This window comes from Homalodisca vitripennis, chromosome 4 (genome assembly GCF_021130785.1).
Source record: "Homalodisca vitripennis isolate AUS2020 chromosome 4, UT_GWSS_2.1, whole genome shotgun sequence".
NCBI lineage: Eukaryota > Metazoa > Arthropoda > Insecta > Hemiptera > Cicadellidae > Homalodisca > Homalodisca vitripennis.
Window position 1 is genome coordinate 47,406,946 of NC_060210.1, and position 27,227 is coordinate 47,434,172.

At 36.2% G+C, this 27,227-nt stretch overlaps 2 protein-coding genes across 2 annotated transcripts; both read left to right on the plus strand.

Annotated features, from left to right (window-relative positions):
• The first annotated feature begins 9,951 nt into the window (after window positions 1-9,951).
• LOC124361004 lies at window positions 9,952-10,887 on the plus strand. The gene has a single exon (XM_046815042.1). It carries the CDS (start codon window positions 9,952-9,954, stop codon window positions 10,885-10,887), a length of 936 nt encoding a protein of 311 aa, XP_046670998.1.
• A 9,257-nt stretch (window positions 10,888-20,144) lies between these two features.
• LOC124359285 (opsin-1-like) lies at window positions 20,145-27,112 on the plus strand. The gene is made up of 8 exons (XM_046811903.1): window positions 20,145-20,305; window positions 21,931-22,293; window positions 22,776-22,882; window positions 24,756-24,862; window positions 25,861-26,008; window positions 26,211-26,321; window positions 26,467-26,633; window positions 26,716-27,112. The coding sequence occupies exons 2-8, from the start codon at window positions 21,933-21,935 to the stop codon at window positions 26,858-26,860; spliced, it is 1,146 nt and encodes a 381-aa protein (XP_046667859.1). The 5' UTR covers window positions 20,145-20,305; window positions 21,931-21,932; the 3' UTR covers window positions 26,861-27,112.
• Window positions 27,113-27,227: the final 115 nt, after the last annotated feature.

Sequence of the window (27,227 nt, forward strand, 5' to 3'; positions counted from 1 at the left end):
GCTCTCCCGGACTGACATCACTCCACCTCTACCCGAGGAGTTGAGAGAGGAGATTCGCCTTCGTCGCAGACTGCGTAGGGAGTATCAGCAGTCCCGATGTCCCCACGCCAAGCAGACCTTCAACCGCCAGGCCAGGAAGTGCTCTCGTCTCCTGGCTGAACACAGAGCGGCTGCATGGGATGACTTTGTGGAACAACAAGCTGACGGTGGTGTCGGCGGCATCTGGAAAATCTCCAGGGCACTTCGAGGGGAGAAGAAGACCAACCGACCACTTCATGGACAGCGTGGTATTGTTTACTCCCCTGGAGATCGAGCAGAGGCCTTCGCCGACACCATGGAAGACCAATTCTCCCCACACGCGGATGTCTACGACGAGGACACGTGCGAAATGATTGAAAACTTCCTGGAGGAATACCAACCTGTCGAAAACGACCTACTGCCCACTGTGACTACACTTGAAGTGCAAGACCACATTCGCCGCCTTCGCCCGAAGAAGGCCCCTGGTCCGGACTCCTTAGGATCTCCAGCATTGAAGAACCTGCCGGCTTGGGTGACCGTCACGATCACCTGCATCTTCAACACATGCCTACGCCTGGCTCACTTCCCGACCACCTGGAAGGATGCCAAGGTGATCATGATACCCAAGCCCGGCAAGGACCCTCTCTTCCCGGAGAACCACAGGCCGATCTCCCTCCTGCCTTTGCTCTCCAAGATTCTGGAGAAGATCGTCTTGGCGAGATTCCCTGAGGGGTTCTTCACGTCTATCAGGACAGAACAATTCGGCTTCCGCACCGGCCACTCCACCACACTTCAGCTTCGCAGAGTTCTGAACAACATCACCGGAGCTGTAGGAAGGAAGCACCACTCCACTTCGGTCCTGATAGACGTGAGCAAAGCCTTCGACAAGGTGTGGCACGAGGGATTGCTCTTCAAGATGTCATCGTCTCCATTGCCTGGCAGGATTTTCCGGCTGCTCCGCAGCTATCTCCACCTCCGGACCTTCTCCGTCAGCGTTGCCTGATCCACCTCCACGACCCGCCTAGTTACATCTGGTGTGCCACAGGGATCAGTCCTCGGCCCGATCCTGTACCTGTGGTACACAAACGACTTTCCGGTCGCTCCGAGAGTGCAGCTCTCCCTGTACGCGGACGATGCGCTCCTCACGGCCACTTCTGTCAACCTGAGGATGGCTGGGTTCTACATCCAGCGGCAGCTGCACCTACTGGAGCCCTGGTTGACCTAGTGGAGGATCAAGGTCAACGTTGACAAATGTGAAGCCACAAACTTCACAAGGACAAGGAGACAAGCGGACGGCCGTCACCTGTCACTCAACGGCGACGACATACCGTGGAAGACTTCAGTCAAGTACCTGGGGTTACTCCTGGACTCCAAGTTGACCTTCACACCCCACGTCAAGAGGATCTGTGGCCAAGCGAGGAAGGGCTTCGGCAGCAACGGCCCCCTGCTCAACTCCAGGATGAAGGTCCTGCTCTACACGGCTCTGATACGACCAGTGCTCACATATGCGGCCCCAGCATGGTACCACCTCACCTGCAAGACCGCAAGGAGGCAGTTGCTCGCTGTCCAGAGCGTGTGTCTCCGGCGGGCCACTGGGTCGCCCTGGTTCGTGAGGAACACCGTAGTCAGGGCTTCGTCCAACGTCCCTACCATCAGGAGCTTCGTAGAAGGCCTGACATCGAGCCTTGATGAAGCTGCAGAGTCCTCACCGTGGGATCACATCCGTGAGCTTCGCGCCCAGGAGATACCCCAACTGCGTCTTCCCATGGATGACTGATGACATCGACTACAACTTCGACTGCACTACTTCGAAAGCTACTAGGGCTTTGACCCTCGAGACACAAGGCAAAAGCCTAACCGGCAGAGGCCTTGAAAGATGTGGGGGATCCACCCCCCCACAATCACAGCGACTTGGACTTGGACTTGATTGGCAATGACAGCATATCCGCGACTGTTGAGGGTGGAAACTTTGTCACACAGATGGCGCCACTGAGGGTATTCCATCCACAATGCACTCCATACTAAAGTTTCTGATTTTCACTCAGAAAATTAACTGAAATCTAAATATGATTACAATTTTGAAGTTTATTGGCAATGACAGCATATCCGCGACTGTTGAGGGTGGAAACTTTGTCACCCAGATGGCGCCACCGGGAATATTCCTTCCACAATGCACTCAAAACTTAAGTTTCTGTTTCCCACTCAGAGAATTGGCTGAAATCTAAATAAGATTAAAATTTTTAAGTTGATTGGCAATGACAGCATATCCGCGACTGTTGAGGCTGGAAACTTTGTCACCCAGATGGCGCCACTGGGGTTATTGCTTCCACAATGAATTTCGAACTTAAGTTTCTGTTTCTCATTCAGAGAATTAACTGTAATCTAAATATGATTACAATTTTGAAGTTGATTGGCAATGACAGCATATACGCGACTGTTGAGGGTGGAAACTTTGTCACACAGATGGCGCCACTGAGGGTATTCCATCCACAATGCACTCCAAACTAAAGTTTCTGATTTTCACTCAGAAAATTAACTGAAATCTAAATATGATTACAATTTTGAAGTTTATTGGCAATGACAGCATATCCGCGACTGTTGAGGGTGGAAACTTTGTCACCCAGATGGCGCCACCGGGAATATTCATTCCACAATGCACTCCAAACTCTAATGTCTAATTTTCACTCAGAATATTAACTAAAATCTAAATATGATTACAATTTTGAAGTTGATTAGCAATGACAGCGTTTCCGCAAATGTTGAGGCTGGAAACTTTGTCACCCAGATGGCGCCACTGAGGGTATTCCTTCCACAATGCACTCCAAACTAAAGTTGTGTTGAGGGTGGAAACTTTGTCGCCCAGATGACGCTACCGGGAGTATTCCTTCCACAATGCACTCCAAACTTAAGTTTCTGTTTCCCACTCAGAGAATTGGCTGAAATCTAAATAAGATTACAATTTTGAAGTTGATTGGCAATGACAGCATATCCGCGACTGTTGAAGCTGGAAACTTTGTTACCCAGATGGCGCCACTGAGGTTATTGCTTCCACAATGAATTTCGAACTTAAGTTTCTGTTTCTCATTCAGAGAATTAACTGTAATCTAAATATGATTACAATTTTGAAGTTGATTGGCAATGACAGCATATCCGCGACTGTTGAGGCTGGAAACTTTGTCACCCAGATGGCGCCACTGAGGGTATTCCTTCCACAATGCACTCCAAACTAAAGTTGTGTTGAGGGTGGAAACTTTGTCGCCCAGATGACGCTACCTGGAGTATTCCTTCCACAATGCACTCCAAACTAAAGTTTCTGATTTTCACTCAGAAAATTAACTGAAATCTAAATATGATTACAATTTTGAAGTTTATTGGCAATGACAGCATATCCGCGACTGTTGAGGGTGGAAACTTTGTCACCCAGATGGCGCCACCGGGAATATTCATTCCACAATGCACTCCAAACTCTAATGTCTGATTTTCACTCAGAATATTAACTAAAATCTAAATATGATTACAATTTTGAAGTTGATTAGCAATGACAGCATTTCCGCAAATGTTGAGGCTGGAAACTTTGTCACCCAGATGGCGCCACTGAGGGTATTCCTTCCACAATGCACTCCAAACTAAAGTTGTGTTGAGGGTGGAAACTTTGTCGCCCAGATGACGCTACCGGGAGTATTCCTTCCACAATGCACTCCAAACTTAAGTTTCTGTTTCCCACTCAGAGAATTGGCTGAAATCTAAATAAGATTACAATTTTGAAGTTGATTGGCAATGACAGCATATCCGCGACTGTTGAGGGTGGAAACTTTGTCACACAGATGGCGCCACTGGGGTTATTGCTTCCACAATGAATTTCGAACTTAAGTTTCTGTTTCTCATTCAGAGAATTAACTAAAATCTAAATATGATTACAATTTTGAAGTTGATTAGCAATGACAGCATTTCCGCAAATGTTGAGGCTGGAAACTTTGTCACCCAGATGGCGCCACTGAGGGTATTCCTTCCACAATGCACTCCAAACTAAAGTTGTGTTGAGGGTGGAAACTTTGTCACCCAGATGGCGCCACCGGGAATATTCATTCCACAATGCACTCCAAACTCTAATGTCTGATTTTCGCTCAGAATATTAACTAAAATCTAAATATGATTACAATTTTGAAGTTGATTAGCAATGACAGCATTTCCGCAAATGTTGAGGCTGGAAACTTTGTCACCCAGATGGCGCCACTGAGGGTATTCCTTCCACAATGCACTCCAAACTAAAGTTGTGTTGAGGGTGGAAACTTTGTCGCCCAGATGACGCTACCGGGAGTATTCCTTCCACAATGCACTCAAAACTTAAGTTTCTGTTTCCCACTCAGAGAATTGACTGAAATCTAAATAAGATTACAATTTTGAAGTTGATTGGTAATGACAGCATATCCGCGACTGTTGAGGGTTGAAACTTTGTCACCCAGATGGCGCCACCGGGAGTATTCCTTCCACAATGCACTCCAAAGTTAATTTCTGGTTTTTTTTTCAAATTGGGAAAAATAGAAAATTTAGACATAAATTTAATGGACTTCCCTTTTTTACAATCACCCTTGTACTTCACAAAGTATCTCTTATAATTCTATTCTCTCCTATAAGAACAACATCACCATTTCTTAACATTTTAATAAAAATCCTTTTAGATTTACTTTAATAGAAATGCTAATAGTTAGTTGTTCGCTTAACACATAATCTTTTCTAAGCTTCAAATAAAAAAATGTCACTGTCCTTACCATGTTTGAATGCGGTCCAATGATTTTTAAAGTCTTGCAAATAAACCTATTGAAGTACTATCACGTTTTTTTGCCTGAAACCTTTCTCAATCTTTCCAAAAACACGATCTGGAGCAATTTTTACTCTGTCAAATACAGGAAATATCATGTAAACTGTTTTAATGTGATTTTTTCAGCCCACCACACCTGACTAAGAACCTCTTGATTATTAGCCTTTCCCTTTTATTCATTTTTAACTCTCTTCATGGCTATTCCTGGCCTAGCTTTTAATTTCGTATTATTCATTGGTAAATATGAAATATATTTCTCCTTGTGGTTATATACATAAAGAATGCTCCTAGCAAGTAACCAAAAAAATAATAGTGTATATTTTTAGAACTTACTACAGTGTCTTTCATTCTAAAGCACAATAATAAAATTCTAATTCCAGCTGTTTGTATTTTTTCAGTTTCTTCTTTCAGGAATCTTCTATAATTTGTATAAACAAGCAAAGAGGAAAATATTAAAACGGCCCGTTGTGATTCTGTTAACTTATTAAGTCATCTGTTTATAAAGAACATGAGTTTTATTACCAAGCGCATAAGCTTATTCCTAGGTTAGAAGTAGTTAATTTTAAATCCTGAACCTTCATTTGGCCACCATTTTGTACGGGATTAATGAGGGGTTTTACTCGATGAGGTTTAAAATTTTGAGTTGCCCCCAAATCCCCCGTTTTTGGTTTGGAACAAAAGATTAATTAAATCACAAAAAAAACTTCAAAACGAGACGTAAATGTGTGCAGAGTTTAGTTTTTCTTGTGTGAGCCGTTAAAATATTAACAGAGAGTCTCCAGACTTTTGATTAGACCTTTTAGACAACCATTTCGTCTTTATGTTATTGATTGCACTTTTATGTAATTTAAGGAGCAAAGCGTATTTGTATAGAAAAAATAATTATGACCGAGATAACGCGAAAGATTTGTTACAGGCTTTTAAAAAGAACCATAAGCTTAGCTGTAAAAATAAGAATAGAACCCACGAGGTAACAGATGCGACCAGCTTGGACCATAAAATATCATTAATCCAGTTATAACCTTTATCGAGTTTGGCCTGCGCTTGTTCGTTCCCCAAGCACATAAACTTCTACGAGGTGTTTGTATTTGTCCAATCTCTTATTGTTTTCCCATATTGTTCTTTCAGCAAAGTTTTAAACCCTAAATAATATACATCACAGAACGTTAACTATATTAAAATTACATGTATATACTTATAATTACTAAAAACCACGCACATTTAAGGTGGTGCAATCTATTTCAAATTTTGGAAACATTTTTTATGTCGAATTCTTAGCTCTTCAAGATAATTATCCTGAATACTTGTTTGTTTATTTGAAAACATTGTTTTGCTCACTGTGTGTGAAATTATATGCATTTAAAGTATGAAATATATGCAATTCCGCAATAAAACGGACGAATAGAAAAATGTGATATTTCACCTGTATTTACATGAGTTATTGCTTCAGGAATGAACATGTGTCATTATATTCATTTATGACTTATATTATATTGTTTATTAGTATAATTTTGTTAATTACATTTTTCAAATATTCTTTTAACGGAATTAAAAGTCTTTATAAACAAAAGACATGTCACTCCCAGAAGTTGTAACTCATGTACAAACTTTAATAGTATCACTTTTATTTGGGCCTGATTACAAAATTTTTGCATTTTCTTCTTTCCCTGTAATTTAAAGTGGAGTGAGAAAAATATTTTTTCTGCGTTTTTTGTATATAAGGAAGTAACCTTAAAGAGCTATGAATTTGACATGTAAAATCGGTTTCTAAACCCAAAATCGACTCGCACTATCTTAAAATATATGAGATTGAGCTTCAATAAAAATAAATTGATCTTAAGTTCAAACTATTGTCACTTAAATCATAATTAAAATCTTTCATAATGATAATATTCTCTGAAAATGTTATCCACATAACGAGTTTCGTAGGAAAAAAATAATTATGTTTCCTCATTTCTAGTATTTTACTACAGACAAACATCTCCCAACCTGTAACACAGTAATCCTTAACAGATTTTCCCTCTTTCTTTCAATATAAAGTTTTCTGAACTCGAGTTAATTGGAAATTAAGACTTCTTTGTAGATGGCCTAATTTAAAGTGCCACTGTTTACATTCAATTGTGTTGCTGGCTCAAGTTTATACGTCCCCTCTTACTTTACCTCAATCTTAAAGTTCTTAGAGATCTTGGAATTCTCGTCTCAGCTCCATCTTTACTAGATTACTTTAATTAAATTAAAACAGTTAACTCACCTGAAATAACAGTAAAGCTAATTCAAGACTCCCAGTATGTTCGTGACAATGCGAAAATTACTTTAAGAAAATTCTTTGAATTTGAAGCTACTAATTTATGGTAAATGTTTGTTGAGTATAATTTTGAGTATTTATAAGAGTGTTAATAATAAGTTTGAACGATTTTTCCTTGGTACGTCAGTGACAACAATTATTTTATCTAATCCGTAACTCAAAGGTGGATTAATCAAAGTATATGGTTACACTTTGATATCCGTCAATCCAGCTTTGTTTCAGAACGAGTTTCGACGACGTTCTTTGTAAAGTGTTAGCTTTCAACATATTTGCGGGACCTACCGGTTTGGCTTCGATTTAATTCCTCAGTTAAGGAATTTGTGTATAAGTTTCAAATTGTAGCTTCTACACTAGAACAGGATTTGGATTGTAAAACCATACTTTTACCTATACTTAAATATTGTTAGCATAGGGTTAGCGTTTGGATTTTTTTAGGTTCACTTAGGGCTAGAAGATGAGGAGACTTCTCATTGCGTTTAAGCCTTTGCGCTACTTCTGGAGAGACAGAATATTCAGGATGGGTGAAGTTGGGAGTAGCGGCCGCGTCCTGTGGATAAGGAGGGGTACTGGGCAATATCTCAATCATACGAGTATCACCTTGAAAGAAAGGGAGGCAAGACAGTCAAGTCAGATAGGATAAACAATACTCACCCTTCGTTACACTTTATAAAGCCTTTAACATTAAGAAATATATAACCCACCCCAACAGTCATCCTCCGCATTACACTAGATCTATTGAACAGCCCTTTCTACTCCGATATCTCAAAATTTGCTGTTAGTCTAATGTTCCTCCTGGACATCCATTGGATTATCCCGATTTTTAACCGACACGTCGGTCTTTGCTGTACCCAGTATATGTTCTATTGGCAGATACAAACCAGCCAGAAGTGGACCCTCCTGGTAGATTGCGTTTGGATACTCGAATATCCGCAAAATATAATCTTTGTTGTCGATTATTTTTTAACATTTGTGAGTTTTAACAGAAACTTCACAATAACCTGACAAGCAATCATGACACAATTTTAGATAAACATATGGATCCAACTAAGTTATATCTAATGTATTGCCGTTTTATCGGCATCTTTTTGTAACTTTCAGACTTTTGAAGTTTCATACTCTCCAAATATTAATACACTCCCAATACTCACCCCTCTCTAATATTTGTACAGTTTTAGTTCTTACATTAATATCGTTACTGAGATGGTATTAGACTACATAATGAATTTCTAATGCAAGCTGTAATGCATTAAAGAAAGAAACTTAATTAGGGTTTGTTTTTGCCGATTTGTCTTCAACTGAACAATTAACCAATGAATGTAGCTGGTACACAACTGAACATACAGGCCGGCACAATGACTGAAGAGGAGAGGGGTGTTGTTTGCCTGGAGCTGTCAATAACACAGAACAATCAAGTGATTGGTTCCCAAACAGCTGTTGGCTTTATTGTTGCAACTGCGGAGATATTCACGACCCCAAACAAACGATCGATTGTTGCAATATAACAATCTGCGCTCAGCACAAAACCCACTCCTGGCCATTCGAGCTGAGCTAACATGTGTCTGTTAAGTTAGCACACGAATGTTGAGCGAATAGTAAACAAGTGTATACGTGTGTGCATAGTACTCCGGTATATGTTTAAATTCTACTGATTCCCAGGATTAACAACACTTTTAGTAGCGTTTTGTTAATTTTATTCACAGCTTGTATATACTGTACAATGCCTTTATTTTTCTAGATGTTTATAAATTGCTAATTACCAATTCATGTGGTTTTTAATTGTGCAATTAGAACCATCTATTTCACAACTGTGCAAGTATTGTTTATCATGTGTTTCATATTTATAATAAACACGCATCTGTTTTTAAAATAAGTATGTGAAGCATTTGATAAGACGCAAATATGAAAATTAGCCTGTTTTTAAAGTTCTATCTTGTAAATGTTTGTGCTCACAATTAGAGTCCCAACGTAAAGTGAATTTGTTTGCTAACGTGCAAATAATTCAAAAACAAATTTAACAAGATAATTAGTCCGCTGTTCAATTTAATAAGTTAGAAATATTAAATGGTTAAATTGCAACTATAAATCTGAATTCAATTAAAAGAGAAATCCGTGCATTTTAACTAGCGGCTCGGGCAGCAATGAATTAACCCTGTACAGCCGTATATTATCTGTATTAATTATTCCAACATGCCTTCCTAAGATCCGAGCATTCATTTCTGTTGATTAATTTATATGTTGTTATAAACGTGTTTCTACCATTCTTCCTCATTAACAAAGTTACATGTGCCTTATTTAACTCTTATATCTTTCATTGGGATATTTGACTATTCTGTCAATAATTTGTAAAAAGAATATGCCTTAAATTTTGGAAATAATGTTTTAAATGGATATGAACAACTGTTTTGGATATTTCGTCAACGTCAATTGTAAAAAAATGAAAATTTTAGCAGTATGTAAGCCACATTTGACCGGTTGAAAAATGCTCGCCCACCATCGATAATTAAAGTTAAAAGGAAATATGAAGGATACAGGATTTTTTTCCAGACATCTACCATCATTCAGAGCGACAAAAAATTAGTAACTCTGCGTTTTGAGATCTAAAATGTGATCTCTTCTTCAGGTAAAAGCTAACCTAGCACATAATTAGCACCTCAGCTCTTATCTCTCTCTGTGTCCCTTTGCAGGGTTTTAAGTTCGCGATACTGGAGTTGTGTGTGCGTTAACTATCGTAGTTAGTGGATCACTTGGTGGAGTTTTAATTTCGCAATTTTTCTATATTTTTATTAATTTGTTTGTTTATTTGTTAATTATGTCGAGTTGTGGCGTTTGTGTGAAGGCCGTCACCGGTAAACACCTAAAGTTGTTGTGTGCTGACTGTGGGCGTTTGTTTCATGGAAACTGTGTTAACATGAGCAAAGTGGATATCGAGACTCTCACTAATGAGGACATCGCCTGGAGGTGCAACCCATGTGCTGCAATCCGACGTCGCAGTATGAGACTGGAAGTACAGGCTGAGCAAGGTAAACTGTCACTTGAAGATGTCATGCAGGCAATCAATGAAATAAAATCTGACCAGAAAGTAATAATTGCTGACTTCAATAAATCACATGAGAGCCTTGACACCAAGCTCGCCGAAACTGCTGCTATTTTGAGGAGCCAGGTGGATGAAATGAAGAAGTATAGGGAAGGGATGGAGAAGTTGGAGGCGGAGAATAAAGCGTTGAGGAATGAGATTGCTGCTTTGGAGACCCGCGTAGAGGAACAAGAGATGTACTCCAGGAGGAACTGCATCGAGATCCAGGGTATCCCTGAGGAGCCTACAGAGACTGTCGACGACGTGGTTGACATCGTGGTTAAAGTTGGGAAAGCGGTTAACATGGACATCAACGCCACGATGATCGACGCTTGTCACCGTCTGGGGAAGAAGAATGATGCGGCTCGCAGAGGACCCCGTGGCATCATTGTGAAGTTTGTCCGTCGGCTTGACAAGGAGGAACTCCAGAAGAGGAAGCATCAGAAGAGGGATCTCTCAACGCGGCATCTTGGAATGGCTATGGACTCCACAATCTACCTCAACGAGTCACTGACACCTTCAAGGAGGAGGTTGTATGCGCTCGCTCGTCAGGCGAAAAAGGACAAAGGGTACAAGTATGTGTGGCACCGGGGAGGAAAAGTTTTCCTAAGAAAAGAGGACAATGCACCTGTCATACAAGTATGTAACCAGGCTGACCTTGAAAGGCTTTAGTACTATTCTTGTATTGTAAGTATGTATTTAATTATTGATTCCATAACTTTAATTTGCTGTGTAATTGATGAAATTAATTATGAATTTTTTTTGTGACATGTATTGTAATATTTTAGTTTAATTTTTCTCAAAAGGCAGTCCAAATTTTATTAATAATAAAAAAAAAAAATTGAACTTAATTAATGATACTAGTTTTGAAGAGATAAATTGTTTCGATAGAACTTTTATGGTTATTCATCAAAATATTCGCAGCATGAGGCATAACTTTGATAGCCTGCTAGTACACCTATCTTCTTATAAAAGACGACCCGATTTTATATTCCTTTCCGAGATATGGATTAAAGATTCCGAAGCGAATCTGTACCAAATTAATGGCTATACGCTATTTTTAAAATGTAATAATAAATATAGAGCTGGTGGAGTCGCTGTCTATGTTCATGACTCGTTTGTTAAAAGTGTACATTTTATTTCAACTACTAATTATTTTCAAACAGCAGATGTTTTATCGTTCTCCGTTAAAATTGATTCATATGAATGGTTTTTTATGGCTATATACAGGTTGCAACATTATTCTATTCCTGCGTTTTTATCTGAGCTACAAACATTTTTAGAAAACGAACTAAAATTAAAAAGAAGTGCTTGTATAATTGGTGACATGAACATTAATTTACTAATCAATAGTAGTGCAGTAGACGATTACGAAATGTTGATGGCTAGTCATGGATTTGAGTCGATGATCAATGAGCCTACAAGAATTGCAGAGCGTTCTGAGACATGCATTGATCATGTTTATGTTAAACTTGCCTGCAAAGACAAGACAATGATCAGTGCTGCGGTAGAGCATGCTCACATAACCGACCACTCGCTGACAGCCGTGTGGGGGTGGGTTGAGGGGGGGCGCCCCTCCTCACCCGGTCCTCGAACAGCTGATAGCACAAGTAAACAATACCGCATCAACTATAAATATCTTAACGATGTTCTCGACCAAACTGACTGGGCACAAGTGTATGGAACGGAAAACGCGTCTGATGCTTTTGATAAGTTTTATGATTTGTTGCAAGTTGCGATTAGTGCAAGTAAAGCTGAAATTGAACTAAGAAATAAATGTGTTAAGTTGAAACCTTGGATCAACGATGGAATCTGTAAGCGTATCATATTTAGAAATAAACTGTTTAAGAGATTTAAAAAGCACAGAAACCAACAAGGTGACAGGTTTAATATTTTTTTCATTCGCTTTCGAAATAAACTGAACAAAGACATAAAAGATCTAAAAAATGCTTATTATAAAAATCTGTTTGAAAAAAGCAAAGGTAACCCAAAACAAACTTGGAATATTTTAAATGAAATAACTGGTCAAAAAAGTAAACAAATGGATTATTCATTGGAAATAGGACAAAATGAAATTACTAGAGATCCTAAAATAATAGCTGATAAATTCAACAACTATTTCCTAACGGTTGTTGATAGCTTAGCCGACAGTATTGAAGAACCGACAAATTGTGAATTTTTGCCTTATGCCGGGTCATTTCCTAAGAATTACGAAATGCGTTCTATGTTTCTGGAACCTGTACTCTTACAGGACCTGCAAGACGCTGTCAACTCATTAAAGAATGGCAAGTCTCCCGGATTAGACGGAATTAGTTCAACTTTAATTAAACACACATTTCCTAAAATTTGTTATGTTCTTTTATTTATAGTAAATTTAAGTTTTCAAACAGGAGTTTTTACGGAGAAATTGAAGTCAGCAGTTGTTATTCCGATTCACAAGAAAGGCCCCTCAACAATTTGTAGCAACTTCCGCCCTATCTCTTTGGTTTCTACCATATCTAAGGTCTTAGAGAAAATTATGAAGCGAAAATTGATTAATTTCCTCACTTTGACGGAGTTTTTTAGTCGCAATCAGTATGGGTTCAGAGAGGGCGTGAGCACCGAAACTACACTTTTAAATTTCATTGGATTGATATCTGAGGGACTTGACCAAAACAAACATGTTAGTGGGCTGTTTTTGGACATAAAAAAAGCCTTTGACACTGTTGATCACGGAATATTATTGGGAAAAATGTTTGACTGTGGGATAAGGGGAGTTGTTTTAAATTGGTTTCAAGATTATTTAAAATCTAGAAGACAGTGTGTAAAAATTAATGGAGTTTTCAGTACAATGGGTGAAATTAAGTGTGGTGTACCTCAAGGATCAGTTTTAGGCCCTACTCTTTTCTTAATTTACATCAATGATCTTTGTAATGCTAGTCTTCAGGGTAGTATAACTTGTTTTGCTGACGACACTGCTTTGTGTTATTCCAGCTCCAGCTGGGGTGATATAGAGCTTGCTATGAATGCTGATCTCAAAGCGCTAAAGTGGTGGTTTTGTAAAAACAGAATGGTTCTTAGCCCTGAGAAGACAAGTTATATTAATTTTAGTTTAAGTGGTCAAGTGCCTTTTGACGCCGGTGCAATTATTTATAAATGTTTTAATTGTCTTTGTAATAATTCTATTTGCAATTTATCTTGTAAACCGGTTGCAGATGCAAGTGAAGTTAAATATCTAGGCGTAGTGTTAGACAGAGAATTAAACTGGAATAACCACATATTAGTATTGAAATCTAAATTAAAAAATTATTTACGAGTTTTTTATTTTCTGAGGAATTTTTGTGACAAAGAGATATTACGTCTCTTTTATTTTTCATTGGTAAACAGTCGGTTAGACTATGGTATTTCGTGTTGGGGAGGCACTTACAAGACAAAGCTACAGCCTATTTTGAAACTTCAAAAACATTTTATTAGAATTATGGTAAACAAACCTAAAACTGAAACCTCATTCCCTCTATTTGTCAGCCTTAATATTTTACCTCTAAGATTTATGTTTGTGTACAAAACTTTAAAGTTGTTCTACGATAAGAGTGGAAACCTACCGGATGTTGACATTAATGAGTATAGGTTTAAACTTCGCAATGCAAATAACTTTAGAACACCTAAACCACAAAAAACATTTTTTACTAAAACTTACTTTTTTTTAGCCCCAAGAATATTTAACAAAATTCCTAATGAAATAAAATTTAAAAAGTCAAAATTCTGTTTTTTGAAGACATTAAAACAATGGTTGTTTTCTTTCTGCGACATTGAGGTTTTAATTGAGGTTCAGGAATAAATGAATTAAATTTTCATTAATTTTCCAAGCATGGTCCACAAAATTTACCCTGAAATAGATTCCAGTAGCATGTATTATCTTACACATGATTACAAAATTTCAATAAAATAGCTTATAGGGACTTTTTTCTTTTTTAAATTTAACTGTCTGAACTTTTTATTTTTTTTAGTTTTTAATAATATAATTACACGGTGTCCTCTAAACAGGCTTGCCTTGGAGGCCCTAAATTTTCTCAGGATTTAAAATATTGTTTTATATGTACATATTAAAAATGTTATTAGTTTTTCTTCCTCTAGTTGTGTATTTTGTTAGCTTTTATGTGATGTATACTTTAATTAACATTCATATTGTAGTTGCTGTAATGTACATAGTAGTTAAGACTTAACAATTTGGACAAAGGCTTTTTTTTAGTTTGTATAATTTGATTTTTTTTTTCTTCATTAAGGTCAGACCTGGGAGAGTTTTTGTTTTGTTTTGTTTTTTCTTTCCACGCTCTGTAACTACTGTATGTATTTATGTTATCCTGAGAAAATAAATTTATTCTTATTCTCTTATTACAAACTGGGTTAAAATAAACAAATCTTACCAGAGCGTTTTGATACGCGTAAGTCAGGAATCACTACAACCATGTTGTGTGTCAACTTCAAAAAAATCAAAATGTAGTCAACTTTTGTCGGCTTCAAAAGTAAATAATCTAGAAATTGTCCTGTTCCTTTTATAAAGTATTTCATTTCGGAATTAACAAAATTCAGTTCCCGATTCTGAATTTTCTCCTGATCTCAGACATTTTGTCAATAGGCTTATTAAATGTAAAAGCGGAATCGGAAACGAATATATAATTAAACACATTTTTTGAATAGATATGGTTGCCGCGAAATGGACCCATCAGGGGTTGTTTTGTCAGGACTAGATATTCAAATTTATAAAAACTAAATTAAATGTGTGTTGGATTAACGTAAATGTTCCATTTAATTCCATTTTGAGTATATTTTATACAATTTTATTTTTTACATAAAGCTAACAAATTAAATACATATAACAAAATTAGCATACAACTGCATATTTAATATTTCTTTAAGAAACCTAACAAGCTAAAAAACAAACTATAAAACATTATTTTCTGAAATTTAATTTGATTTAGGTTGTTACACTTTAAATATTAAAATTATATTCTAATTTTTGTTTCCGCATTAAGCTTATTTATAAGTTTTCTCCGTGAATACACAAAATCTAAATAGCCTATTTTCTTGTATGTAGAGTAATACGGCGTTAAAACTCAATAATAATAAACTAAAGAGTAGAATAAATTTCTGTAGTGTATGTTGTAGACGTTCCTGACACAACCTCCAATCTCTGCTCTTAGGATAACATTCATACTAGGTTATTAAGAGTATTCATTATGCAGTGCTCTGTATCAATATTTTCCATAGAATGTCTAAGCAGCCTACAAGTTGCTTCAAGGAACCTAGCATACATTTTAAACCGCCTAGCGAAAGGTTTCTGTTACGACAACCCAAATCTAAGTTAAGACTTTACATTACATTTATTAAGCTTCATTGCGTAACCTGCTGAGTGTTGTTTGAGGTTGCCTGTTTGCAAAATACTGACAACGTGGATAAACCTACATGTCTTTGTTTTTCAAATCAAAGCTTAGTGACTATAGCTTTAAAATCATTAAATTAATTATTCTACATCTTAAAGGTCATGAATACCAATTTTATATAGTTAATACTAATCCTAATCATAATAATATTATAAATGCGAAAATGCCTTTGTGTGTTTGTTTTGCTTTCACGCGTAAACCATTCAACCGATTGTACTGAGATTTTACATGGGTATTCTTAGAGTCTCTGGGATGAATATAGGCCTATTCTTATACCGAAAATCCCTCTGGTCTACGCCCCAATGGTCTTTAAAGTAACGAAATTCCCTTCTTGGCCTCTAAATTTGTGTAATATTAATTAATTATTACAGGTTGATAATAAGAAGATTAAGTTTAAATAGCGATGTTTTGGGGCCCTGAAGTCGGATATAAAATAGTTTTGATGAGCACCAATAAAATATACCAATTTATCTACAAAATCCTATAATATTTTAAGGAATAGTTCAAACGATTTAAGTAACATTTGAACTAATTTTATGAATAAATACTAAATGAATAAATGTTTAGATACATACTATTTCATTGTTTAATGTTATAATAAATGTTCAATAAATTATATTAAAAACGCGATGGTAGGTTTTCCTAGTTGCCACGATAAAAAAGTGATGGAACGTGTTCTTTAATCATTTTTAATAAACAATATGCATGTTTAAGGGATGTATTATTTTATTGTTTCTTTATTGAGGGGTTAAAAAGTTAAGCTCTATTGGCTCTAATTCGTATATTAGGTTTAGCACGTAAAGAAGCATTTCTGGTACGAATCAATTATATTTTACACTTTATGGTGGTGTTTGCTTCGCTGCTACACCAACAATATTTAAGTACTCGGTCTGAGGGGCCTATTTTAGTTACAAAATGTCTACTATTCTTCCTGTCCTAATTATTGTTGGTGACCCAGTAGCATTGTCATTGGTGGCCTACTCAAAAAAATGTATGTAATTAAGTTAGCCAAAAAGTCTACTTTCATAAAAAAAACTTCTACTTAATAGCCATTTTAATTCTGGTCTAAGGCATTTCCGGTGCTGTATTTGCTTTTGTATTGTTTCCCCAATCAAGATCATAAATACATAGATAGGTCGGAAAATGACTTCTTCGGTCATAAAGCTACGACTTCTGACAGTTTTACTTCCAGTCTAAGGTATTTCCAGTGATGTAGTATCGTTTGCTTTGTTGTAAATATATATATATATATATATATATATATATATATATATACGTTGTTCTGAAAAGTTTATTTTGTTCAAAAAGCGTCCACTTCCGATAATTTTAATTGACCTGGTTTAAGGTAATTCCGGAATTCGTACTCAATTCATATACAAGTGTGTATCAAAATTCCACCTTTTTATAACAGTGTGAATGTGAAAAATATATATAGTTCTGCTATGGGTTGTAACCCTATTTCAGCATCCATAGGGTTGGTCTTTATGGAAAACTTTAAATTGTCGGCTGATTTGTATTGAAAATTCCGTAATTATAGGCCATCGGGAAGTTGAATAACAATAATATGGTTTTAGGGATTGTAAATCTTTTTTATTCCTTATGTGTGGTTGACCTTTATGAACAGTATTGTATTTATTTGATAAAATCATAAGGCCCGTGTGTGTCAACTTTCATCTCTCTAGGGCATTTGGAAGTTGGAAAATAAACATGTGGTTTTTTAGGGGTTGCAGCCCTTTTTAAACCCCTATGAGGCACGTGTGTGTCAAATTTAATCTTTATACGACATTGGGAATTTTGAAAACGAAAATATAAGTTATTTTAGAGGTCCCTAATCTATTTCTACCCATATGCGTGGTTCATCTTTATGACAAATATTTTATTTGTCAGTTGAGAGCATACGACAAGTGTGTATCAAATTTATTGTTTCTATTACATAGAGAAGTCTGAACACAAAATATAGGGGTTCCGATATTACCTTTACCGTAGCACTATTACACTTTGAACCTTCTAATCCTCTTTAGGTTTTTATCAAAAGTTAATAGCCATCATCAGAATTCCCTTTGATTCTACGAATAAAAGCGAGATATAAAGACTTAAGCTCCTTAACAGTTTTATATGATGAGAGCCAGAACGCTCACTCTTTCATTCCTACCTCACCGCTTTCCTCTTGGCTGGAAGTCTTTAAAGTCTGAATGAAACAATGGTTCTAGATTTAGCTCGACTGCTCTTTTCATGGAAATGTAATTTTTTCTAATATAAAAAATTATTTAATTAAGTATTGTGTATGCTGTATACCTGTATATGTAGAAATCCCCGTTCGAATCCCATTTGTACGGTCACATGTTGCATATGGAGCGGGGTAAGGTGGGGGGAAGGCACAGGAGGGGAGTAGAAAGCCCTTCAAAGAAAGGTAATGTTGTTAGCAAAGATGAAACCCTTCGGCACCTTGCAGCCTTGGCTGATGAGCTGGCTTCTTGTTGAATACAAACTGCGATGAATACAATCTGTAGTAAACATTAAAGATCTTACGTCTTTAAGTCTCAATAAGTCTAAATAAATAATAAATTGTACCCTATAATTTTCACCTTTTTCCCTATTGTAAAGTGTCTGCTTTTCATAGTAGGCCTAATTTTCTTCTACATAACAGTGGAAATTAAAAACATTACATAATCTGTAGATCGGTACTGTACTGTGTTGTATGTTTTGAATAGGTAACACAATATAAATATATACTATATATTACATATTTACTTTTCATTTGTTTCTTGTATACACATTTTTATCCTTTTTGAGAACGACATTTATCGAAATATTAAAGGATTATATAGAGTCTTTTTCTTTTATTATATATATATATATATATATATATATATATATAAAACTTAATAATTGTCAGCACGCATATTTGTACCATAAACTGTATTTACGTACAGCACACTAAGACAAAGTTGTGTAAATTTTAGAACTGACAATGGTTGGATCTTTAATTGCTGAAGATTTTACCTCCAAGAGCCACAACACGCACCAATCTTAACGTTTTCACTAAGGTTTTCAGGTTTAAAATAATTTTCAAAGTTCTAACATTAATAATGCATTGTGTTAATGCACATAGATGTAATTACGTAATTATCATATATTGTTTGTTGTATTATCGTTCTTCAATTTGGCTCTTGGACCGTGTTCATCTGCTTTATTATAACGTAATGGCAGTAACGTATCTATCCGAGCACAACAAACGGTTAGAACAAATTGTCAGTTCATTACTTATTTGGTACGAAGTACATGTCAAACTTATGTCCCTTAGTTTCATTATTCACTATAACATTGATTAAGTGATCAGTCAATCAGAAGTATTAACTTCAGAGTGCACCTGCGCTCATTTTATACATAAATAATCTTGAAGAGATGTTTTGGACCATTTCCTTCCAAAAGTGTAAACACATTACTAACGCAAAACTTGAAAAATGAAATAAATATTAATGGTAGGATGTATCTTCTGCCGGAAGCTACAACGCTAATAACAACATTTAATTCTGCTTTATGCTAAATAAAATTTGTATACTAAAAATTTCAACTTTCGAATATTTTTAACAAAAACATTATTCAAAGCCGTTGTGAGATTGGGTGCATCATTTGACTTGGTCAACCTTTTTCATAGACCAATATTTAATAAATAAGTTAACTAAATATTTACTAAATAATGAATTTCATGCCATTGTAACATAACTACCGTTATTTTCGAGACAGATAAAATGTTTATTTTAATACGTTTTAAATAAGCATTTATTAAGAACAACATAATTTCTTTCATAATATTTTTTCTAAGTAACAATGACACCCTACTCATGAGTTATCTACAATAAGACGAAAATAGAAATCGAGTGAGCAAAAAAAGAGTAAAGTGGTTAGAGTTCCGTAGAGCGTTATGACAATCTAGTAATGAGTTATTTTCAATAAGACAACGAAATACATAGTGAGGCAAATAAGAGTAAAGTAGCTGGAGTTCCGTAGAGCATATGACAAACTAGTAATGAGTTATTTTCAATAAGACAACGAAATACATAGTGAGGCAAATAAGAGTAAAGTAGCTGGAGTTCCGTAGAGCGTATGACAAACTAGTATTGAGTTATTTTCAATAAGACTTAACTTAGAGTGGTGAGAGTAAGAGAAAAGTGACGGGAAGTGCATAGAGCGTATGACAAACGAGTAATCAGTTATATGAAACAAATACCGGGTGAAGCAAATAACAGTAAAGTGGGTAGAAGGTGCATAAGCATATGACAAACGAGTGATCATCTATCTTAAGGAAGGCGTAACGAAATACCGAATGGGACAAGTGATAGTAAAGTGGCGGTGGAGTGCGTAGAGCGTAGACCTCAACATTTCGCCACCTACCACAATGAGATTAGCAGTAAGTGGGCCAGGCGAGGCCACGGACAACGTGAAGACGCTAGGGGCTTCACGTCTCATCTCATTAGGGACGCCTTAAAGACAAGCCGCCCCCGCGCTCACTCTGTGTCGCGGCGCCCCGCTGTCTATAAAACTGGCTGCAGGCAAGAAACCGCGAGCAAGTCTCCCTTCTGTTGTAGTCTTTGAGCTTCTGGCGGCAAGTCTCCCCTCTGGAGTAGTTCGATTTTCGATTTTCTTCAGTGAATAATAACAACTCGCAAGTAAGTGTTTCATTGTGGCAAATAAAATATTTTAAAAATGTAAATGTTTTAATATAAAACTAAGGTATATTTATTACAATCGACATTGTGTATTTGAGCAATTACTTATATAACCGGAGATATTCAAATATTATTAAACATCAGTTTGTATTAAACAACTTTGAATTCAGTACATTACCGTTTTTAAAACTCAATGATTTCAGTGAAAATTATAATAAACCAATTCATAGTAAATTTCATTTTTTGTAAACAAACGAAAGAATTTTTGAGAAATTGTCTTAAAGTATTAATTCTGTACATAATAAATTAAAACTATTCTGTTCACAGTCATAAGGTAACGACAACTGTGTATAGAACTATTATTTTAAGGCGCAATCGGTCTTGGTTGAGTTATATTCATGATTTCATAGAATTTAAAATAAAATTATTGAAACTAAGCAAAAGAACATTATTTTATCACTTTATATCGAATAATAGAGATTTTAAAGAACAATTTTGGGAAATATTATGAAACTTCAAGCCTTAATAAAACGGGTGAAGATAAAGGGTTTTCCCATAAAAAGTTTAAATTACTATCTACACTAATAATATCAGCTGATTTAAACTCATAGCTACGGTAGCAATAGAATGCCAGTACAACTGGGCTTAGAATTCTGAATGGGCAATTCCAAAATATTGCGGACAAACTCTGTCCTTTCTGATTAACACCAGTAAAATTATTTCAACATTCCAGTTTCCTAACGAATGAAACCCTTTTCGGAGCAAAGTTATCGAAATATAATTGTAGCTTGGTCATGTGCAGTTTATTTCATAATAATAAACATTTTTTATCTTAAGGTGTTTTTGGGTAAATTGCAGTATCGTAAAATTCTCGTTATGCATTTTTATGTTCTTATACCATTTATATTTAAAGATTGATATGGATTTTATAATTCTAAATAATTAATATTGGTAATTATTAATTTTGTTAAATTAATAAATCAACGTTAAAGAGCATAATTTAACTTTACAAGTACAAGGTATTAAAATCAGTGGCAAGTATAAGATAATGATTATAACTTATACTTAAAATTATAAACATAAACTTAAGCATTTTCTTCGCAAATATAAGCATAAATACTTCTTTCATGAGTATATTCTATTATGTAACTTGTATTCAGCTTATAGATGTAAGAGAATCTTCCTACTTTGACTGGTAGTTCGCAGGGAAAACGTTTATATACAAAGGATACTTAAAATACAATTTTCTTCGAGTGTTTAGTTATTCAATACTTGAACGTTTAAAGTAAATAACCGTATATTGGAATGTAAGAAATTCGTTATAAATTACGAGTAAATTTATAGAACAATTTTGTCACTAAATTACGCACCCCAAATGGGTTTTTGATCTCACTGTGATCTAAAGACCTCTTAAGTATTATATCTCACAAAGTATTTGGAAAAATACAAACGGCAGTATGGCTTGATTAAGTACGAGTGTGCTAGATGTAGCCTAAGTATTATAATGAAGGCTGATGGGTGAAATGTGGTTTCTAAGGTCCGAAAGACATGGTTTAGCAAGAGCTACATCCTGTGTGTTCCATATGCTGCTTCACTATTTACACCACATGTCCCCTCTGTTTCAGCCATGTCTCTGATTTCTGAGCCGAGCTTCAGTGCCTACTCTTGGGCCAGTCAAGGCGGCTTCGGTAACCAGACCGTGGTGGACAAGGTGCCGCCAGAGATGCTCTACCTGGTCGACGCCCATTGGTACCAGTTCCCGCCCATGAACCCTTTGTGGCACTCGCTACTCGGGTTTGCCATGGTCGTCCTCGGCTTTATCGCCGTCACAGGTAACGGGATGGTCGTCTACATCTTCTCCTGCACCAAGGCTCTGCGCACTCCCTCAAACCTCCTCGTCGTTAACTTGGCTTTCTCCGACTTCTTGATGATGTTCACTATGGCTCCTCCCATGGTACTCAACTGCTACTACGAAACGTGGGTGCTCGGTAAGTCCAGAACCATACTTTACATCGTTAAATGTATTATCCTTCACCATTATACTCGTAATCTACCTCTCAAAATATTCGTCAGTGATATGTCTCGTTCTATAGTTGGTCTCACTCAGTATAGAGCCGCAGTAACGTTTTTAAATCATTAAAACAGGCATAAAAGTAAAATAAATAACATTTGTTGGGACAAAAATAATATTTAATTTCGTTCAGAACGAGTTAGATGATCTTTTAATTCCAATCAAATACAAAGTTTAGTTTTTATTTCTTTTCTCTACGTGTGTATTAGTTGGAATTGTTGAATTTTGGAATAATGTATGATTACGAAGAAAAGCTGATCTGATCTCTTTCTTTATTTAATGAGGATAGGTAATTTATACTAATAGCTTTGTTTGATACTCAACTACAGCGTTTAAGCATTCTCAACATAGCAACGTATTAACATGTTTCCAATAATTCAATTTCCTGTCTTGTTGTAGGACCTTTCATGTGCGAATTGTACGCCATGTTTGGTTCAATACTGGGCTGCACATCAATCTGGACCATGGTGATGATCGCTAACGACCGATACAACGTCATTGTCAAGGTAACATATCCTGATATACTTTTACTTTAACTGAGGATCTGTTACATAGTAAACAAACAGCGAAAAAACCATAAAAGCTATGAAAGTATTTTAATCTTCTACTAACGTATCATATTTATGAATTAAGTTTAACAATTAGCCATTTTTATTCTTTTTAAAGTTTACTCAATATAAAATGTTCAGTACTTTTATTTAATACATTTATAATTACTGTTTCTTTTGTTTTCCGCTAGATAGCGAGCAACCACTATGTTTCAGTAGGGACAGATTTTAGCTTTGGATGCAATATTTTCTCATAGACTGTTACATAGTCAAAGGATTCACTTCAATAAGTATTTATATCGTTTTTTTTCTATAATTTCAACGTAGTTTATCGTGAAATTAACGAAAGAAGTTTACCTCAGAAAAATGTTTCATGAGATATTTGTGTAGGTCAAATTGGGAGGGAGGCAACATTTTCAAAATATTTAATGATACCTTTTTCACATAACACAAAAGTTTTTTTTTAAACACTCTTAAAATCAATTGTCAAACACTGAATAATAAAGACAAGTGGTTTTAGAATCGTCTTTTACGTAGGGGAAATCCCTACAAAAAATTAAAATGTGTCATTATAAACTGCACATCATGTTGCCTCTCTGAGTAAAACGATTGTCTCAGTACGAGTAGCCTAATATCATTGATTGAGAGAACTGGAAGAACTTTTATTTTATTTTGATTTTTAGCTATAAATATGTGGATATCCAGATTAGATCCTTAAACTTAAACTAGCTAATATATTCATTGTTTACACGTAACCCATATGTACACGGTGACATCGTTCAGTCATCACACTATTTATTGTTTGCTTGTCACTTTATTATCTGGGCTGATACGGGTTAAGAGAAGAGATGTTAATTTATTTCAACTCTGGTGTGCCTCTTGTGTTTCTATTTTTCATTTCTAAATCCAGATGAACGTTTTAGGACATTTTTTCCACCTAAACTACATTTGTTCCATGTTGATGTGCAAAGTTTGACTTTGAATTTATTTAAACCATATACAGTCCCAATTTTAAGCCATTTCCATATGTACTCTTCCAAATAGTTTAAAGTTTAAACAAAAACATATAATCCCAGAGCTTATGTTTTAATTTTTGAGTTCTCAGAACCATTCATCAGAAATACACTGAACTTAATAAAACATAGAAACATAATCCAAACCAAGAATTAAAAACCTAACCAAAATAGAATTTAAACCAATAAATACTGTGAACAACAAGATTCCAACCCGTTGTATGTAGAATGTTTGTAAATGTTTACATCGAATTAAACATCTATATAAGAAGGAAAAGAGAATCATCTTAGGTTCAACCCATCTGGTTGCCTTGATTTTAAAATTAATTGATGTGCGATTTCAACATTTCTTAAATTTATCAGACTAATATTTTGATTGGGATTGGGCTCTAAATGGTAAATTTCCTTTTAGGCCCAAGAAATTTTCTAATTTATTTTTCGTTGTGTTGAGTCGCATGAGCAGATAATTAGATAATTGTGTCTCATAACGATATATATATATATATATATATATATATATAAAATATATATAAGTACGATTATATATATATATATATATATATTCAATAAACATTGAATCGCAAAAAGTACTTGCTCCGCTATTGCCATTTATACAAATTTAATGAATGTATATGTATATATATATATATATCAACTGCACGATAGCTTACGCTCGCACTCAAGCCATGAATTGGTAATTATTTTGATCAGTAGCCAATGTGGATCAAATAATAACAAAGGACCTCCCTCATAAGACATTGAAACACATCTTTCAAACATGCTTGAACATATAATTAAATAGCGATATTTATGTACAGGGTCTATCAGCCAAGCCCATGACCATCAAGAGCGCTCTGGCCAGGATCTTGTTCTGCTGGGCTCACTCCCTCATCTGGTGCCTCGCCCCCTTCCTCGGATGGGGAAGGTGAGAAAGAAAACCAACCTAGCGCTTGCTTCTTTCCCACAAATGCGTTTATAAACGTACTTAATGCTATATTTTACCTCTAAATTGTTTAACAAAATATAAATCTCTTTAGTTAGTCATAACCTTTGCCACTTCAATAGTCATGATACTTATGAGGGCTATAAACAATCAAAGTTAAGGAAAGGAAATAACTAAAATATAGAATTTGTGTTATGTAAAACGTTGTGTCTAATTACTTTATAGAATGAAAAGAAAAGTTATCATTGAGTAGGTACTGATTAATTTGAAACTCAAAGACACTTCTATGATCATACCATGATCCTACATCACAGTGCCAACCACATAGAATATAGACAATAATATACAACAAAGTCTTTCTAAGTATTATACAATTACACGAACGTGTAGGACGTTTCTCGTTGAATAGTATACGGTTTTATTCCACTGAATTTCCCACTTGACTATTTTACTAGCATTGCATAGATTATTTATGATGCTGAGGGCTGGGCATAGTTTTGTCTATGCTTAATGCACCACAAAAATACAACTCTTAGACCTGCTGGACCGCAGGATTTTCAGCTAAGGAAAATTTGGTTAAAACGAAAATGGTCATCACACAATCTCTGGTTTTATGTATATACAATACCATATTAGTTTAATGTTATTTGTAGCCATTGATGTTTCTTCCGTAGTAACATATGCTTAATTTCGCTCATATTGTGAATTATTGTACAAAACACAATGGACTTACAAAAAAGGTTAACAAATTATAAGTAATACTAAAAATTGTACTGTACAAGAGATGGTACAGTACCGATACTCTCAGTACTGATACTAATAATGTAAGAGTTGTTCATTGTTACCACATTGATGACTGAGATTCACTTTCTAGAATGACGGTTAGTACGATGGGCGGTTAAAGGGTTACCTACCGTAAAGTGATTGGAAAACTTAACTCATTCGTTTAGATATTTAACTGAGACTCACCGCTTTGGCAGGTATGTACCTGAGGGTAACATGACTGCCTGCGGAACAGACTACCTGACCCCTGACTGGATCAGCAAGAGCTACATTCTGGTGTACTCACTCTTCTGCTACTTCATGCCTCTCTTCTTGATCATCTACTCTTACTGGTTCATCGTACAGGTAATATAATAATCACACATCTTCTGCAGACGAACCTTTAATTGTTCCTTTTCGTCTAGGTATCCATTGAATTATGTTCTTTATCAACGGTTCTGTGAGTTTTCAAAAGCAACAGATAACAATCAAAGTAAATGCCACTTTAGACATTGAAGTACTATTTTTCACTTAGACCCTATGTTTTATTGCATGATATTGTCCGTAGGCTGTCTCTGCCCACGAGAAGGCTATGAGGGAACAGGCCAAGAAGATGAACGTCGCCTCCCTGCGATCCTCTGACGCCGCCAACACCAGTGCCGAACACAAATTGGCCAAGGTTAGAATTGCATGAGGCTGTAGAGGCTGCTTGCATTTTAATTCACGTCTTAGATAAAATTACGTAAAAAAAATAAATATAACGAACTCATAATTTAGATTTCTTTTTTATGCCACAAGTTGCCAAGTGAACGCTATGTGTGCAGGTCGCTCTGATGACCATCTCCCTATGGTTCTGCGCGTGGACCCCTTACCTGGTCATCAACTATGCAGGCATCTTCCAGGCTCTCACCATCAGCCCTCTCTTCACCATCTGGGGAAGCGTGTTCGCCAAGGCCAACGCCTGCTACAATCCCATCGTGTACGCCATCAGGTGAGTAGGCGGGCCTGAAGGTGAAGTGAGTGCTGTTATCTGATTGTATGGTTCGGCGCTAATTTGTCTTCCCTTTGTTCAGCCACCCCAAGTACCGAGCGGCGCTCAACAAGAAGTTCCCCAGCTTGGTGTGTGGAGCGACTGAGGCCCCTGCCTCCACATCTGATGGTGCGTCCGTTGCTTCTGGAGCCACTACTCTGACAGAGGACAAGTCTGCTGCCGCGTAAACGTCCACCAGTCAACCTGCAACCGCCGCTCAACCCAGCTGATCGCCCCGCGGTATCGTCAGCTGGCCGCCAACCATCTGTGATGTCCACGGTTGCAAGCGAACCGCAGATCCACCGGTTACGACCTGGCTTTGTACAGTATGGACTTGGCATTCGAATCTGTATTTATAAGTTTTATCCATTAGAATCAAACCTTGTAAAATGATGTTACCTTCTCCCTTTTTCTATAAATAAATGTCCTAGCAAGTTAAATTCCTTGTTCTTCATTTTACATTCTTGATATTAACTTTATAATTAATAAAAGACACAGGGTACCCAGGAACACCTAGAATATTTGACCCAAGAACACATTGAATATTTGACCCAG

What these genes read in the sequence shown, in the direction of transcription:
- LOC124359285 (XM_046811903.1), top strand. Translation starts at nt 21,933, where the DNA reads ATGTCTCTGATTTCTGAGCCGAGCTTCAGTGCCTACTCTTGGGCCAGT. An exon ending in CTACGAAACGTGGGTGCTCG is followed by an intron (nt 22,294 to 22,775) that starts GTAAGTCCAGAA and finishes GTCTTGTTGTAG; the next exon opens with GACCTTTCATGTGCGAATTG. An exon ending in CCCTTCCTCGGATGGGGAAG is followed by an intron (nt 24,863 to 25,860) that starts GTGAGAAAGAAA and finishes CCGCTTTGGCAG; the next exon opens with GTATGTACCTGAGGGTAACA.
- LOC124361004 (XM_046815042.1), top strand. Translation starts at nt 9,952, where the DNA reads ATGTCGAGTTGTGGCGTTTGTGTGAAGGCCGTCACCGGTAAACACCTA.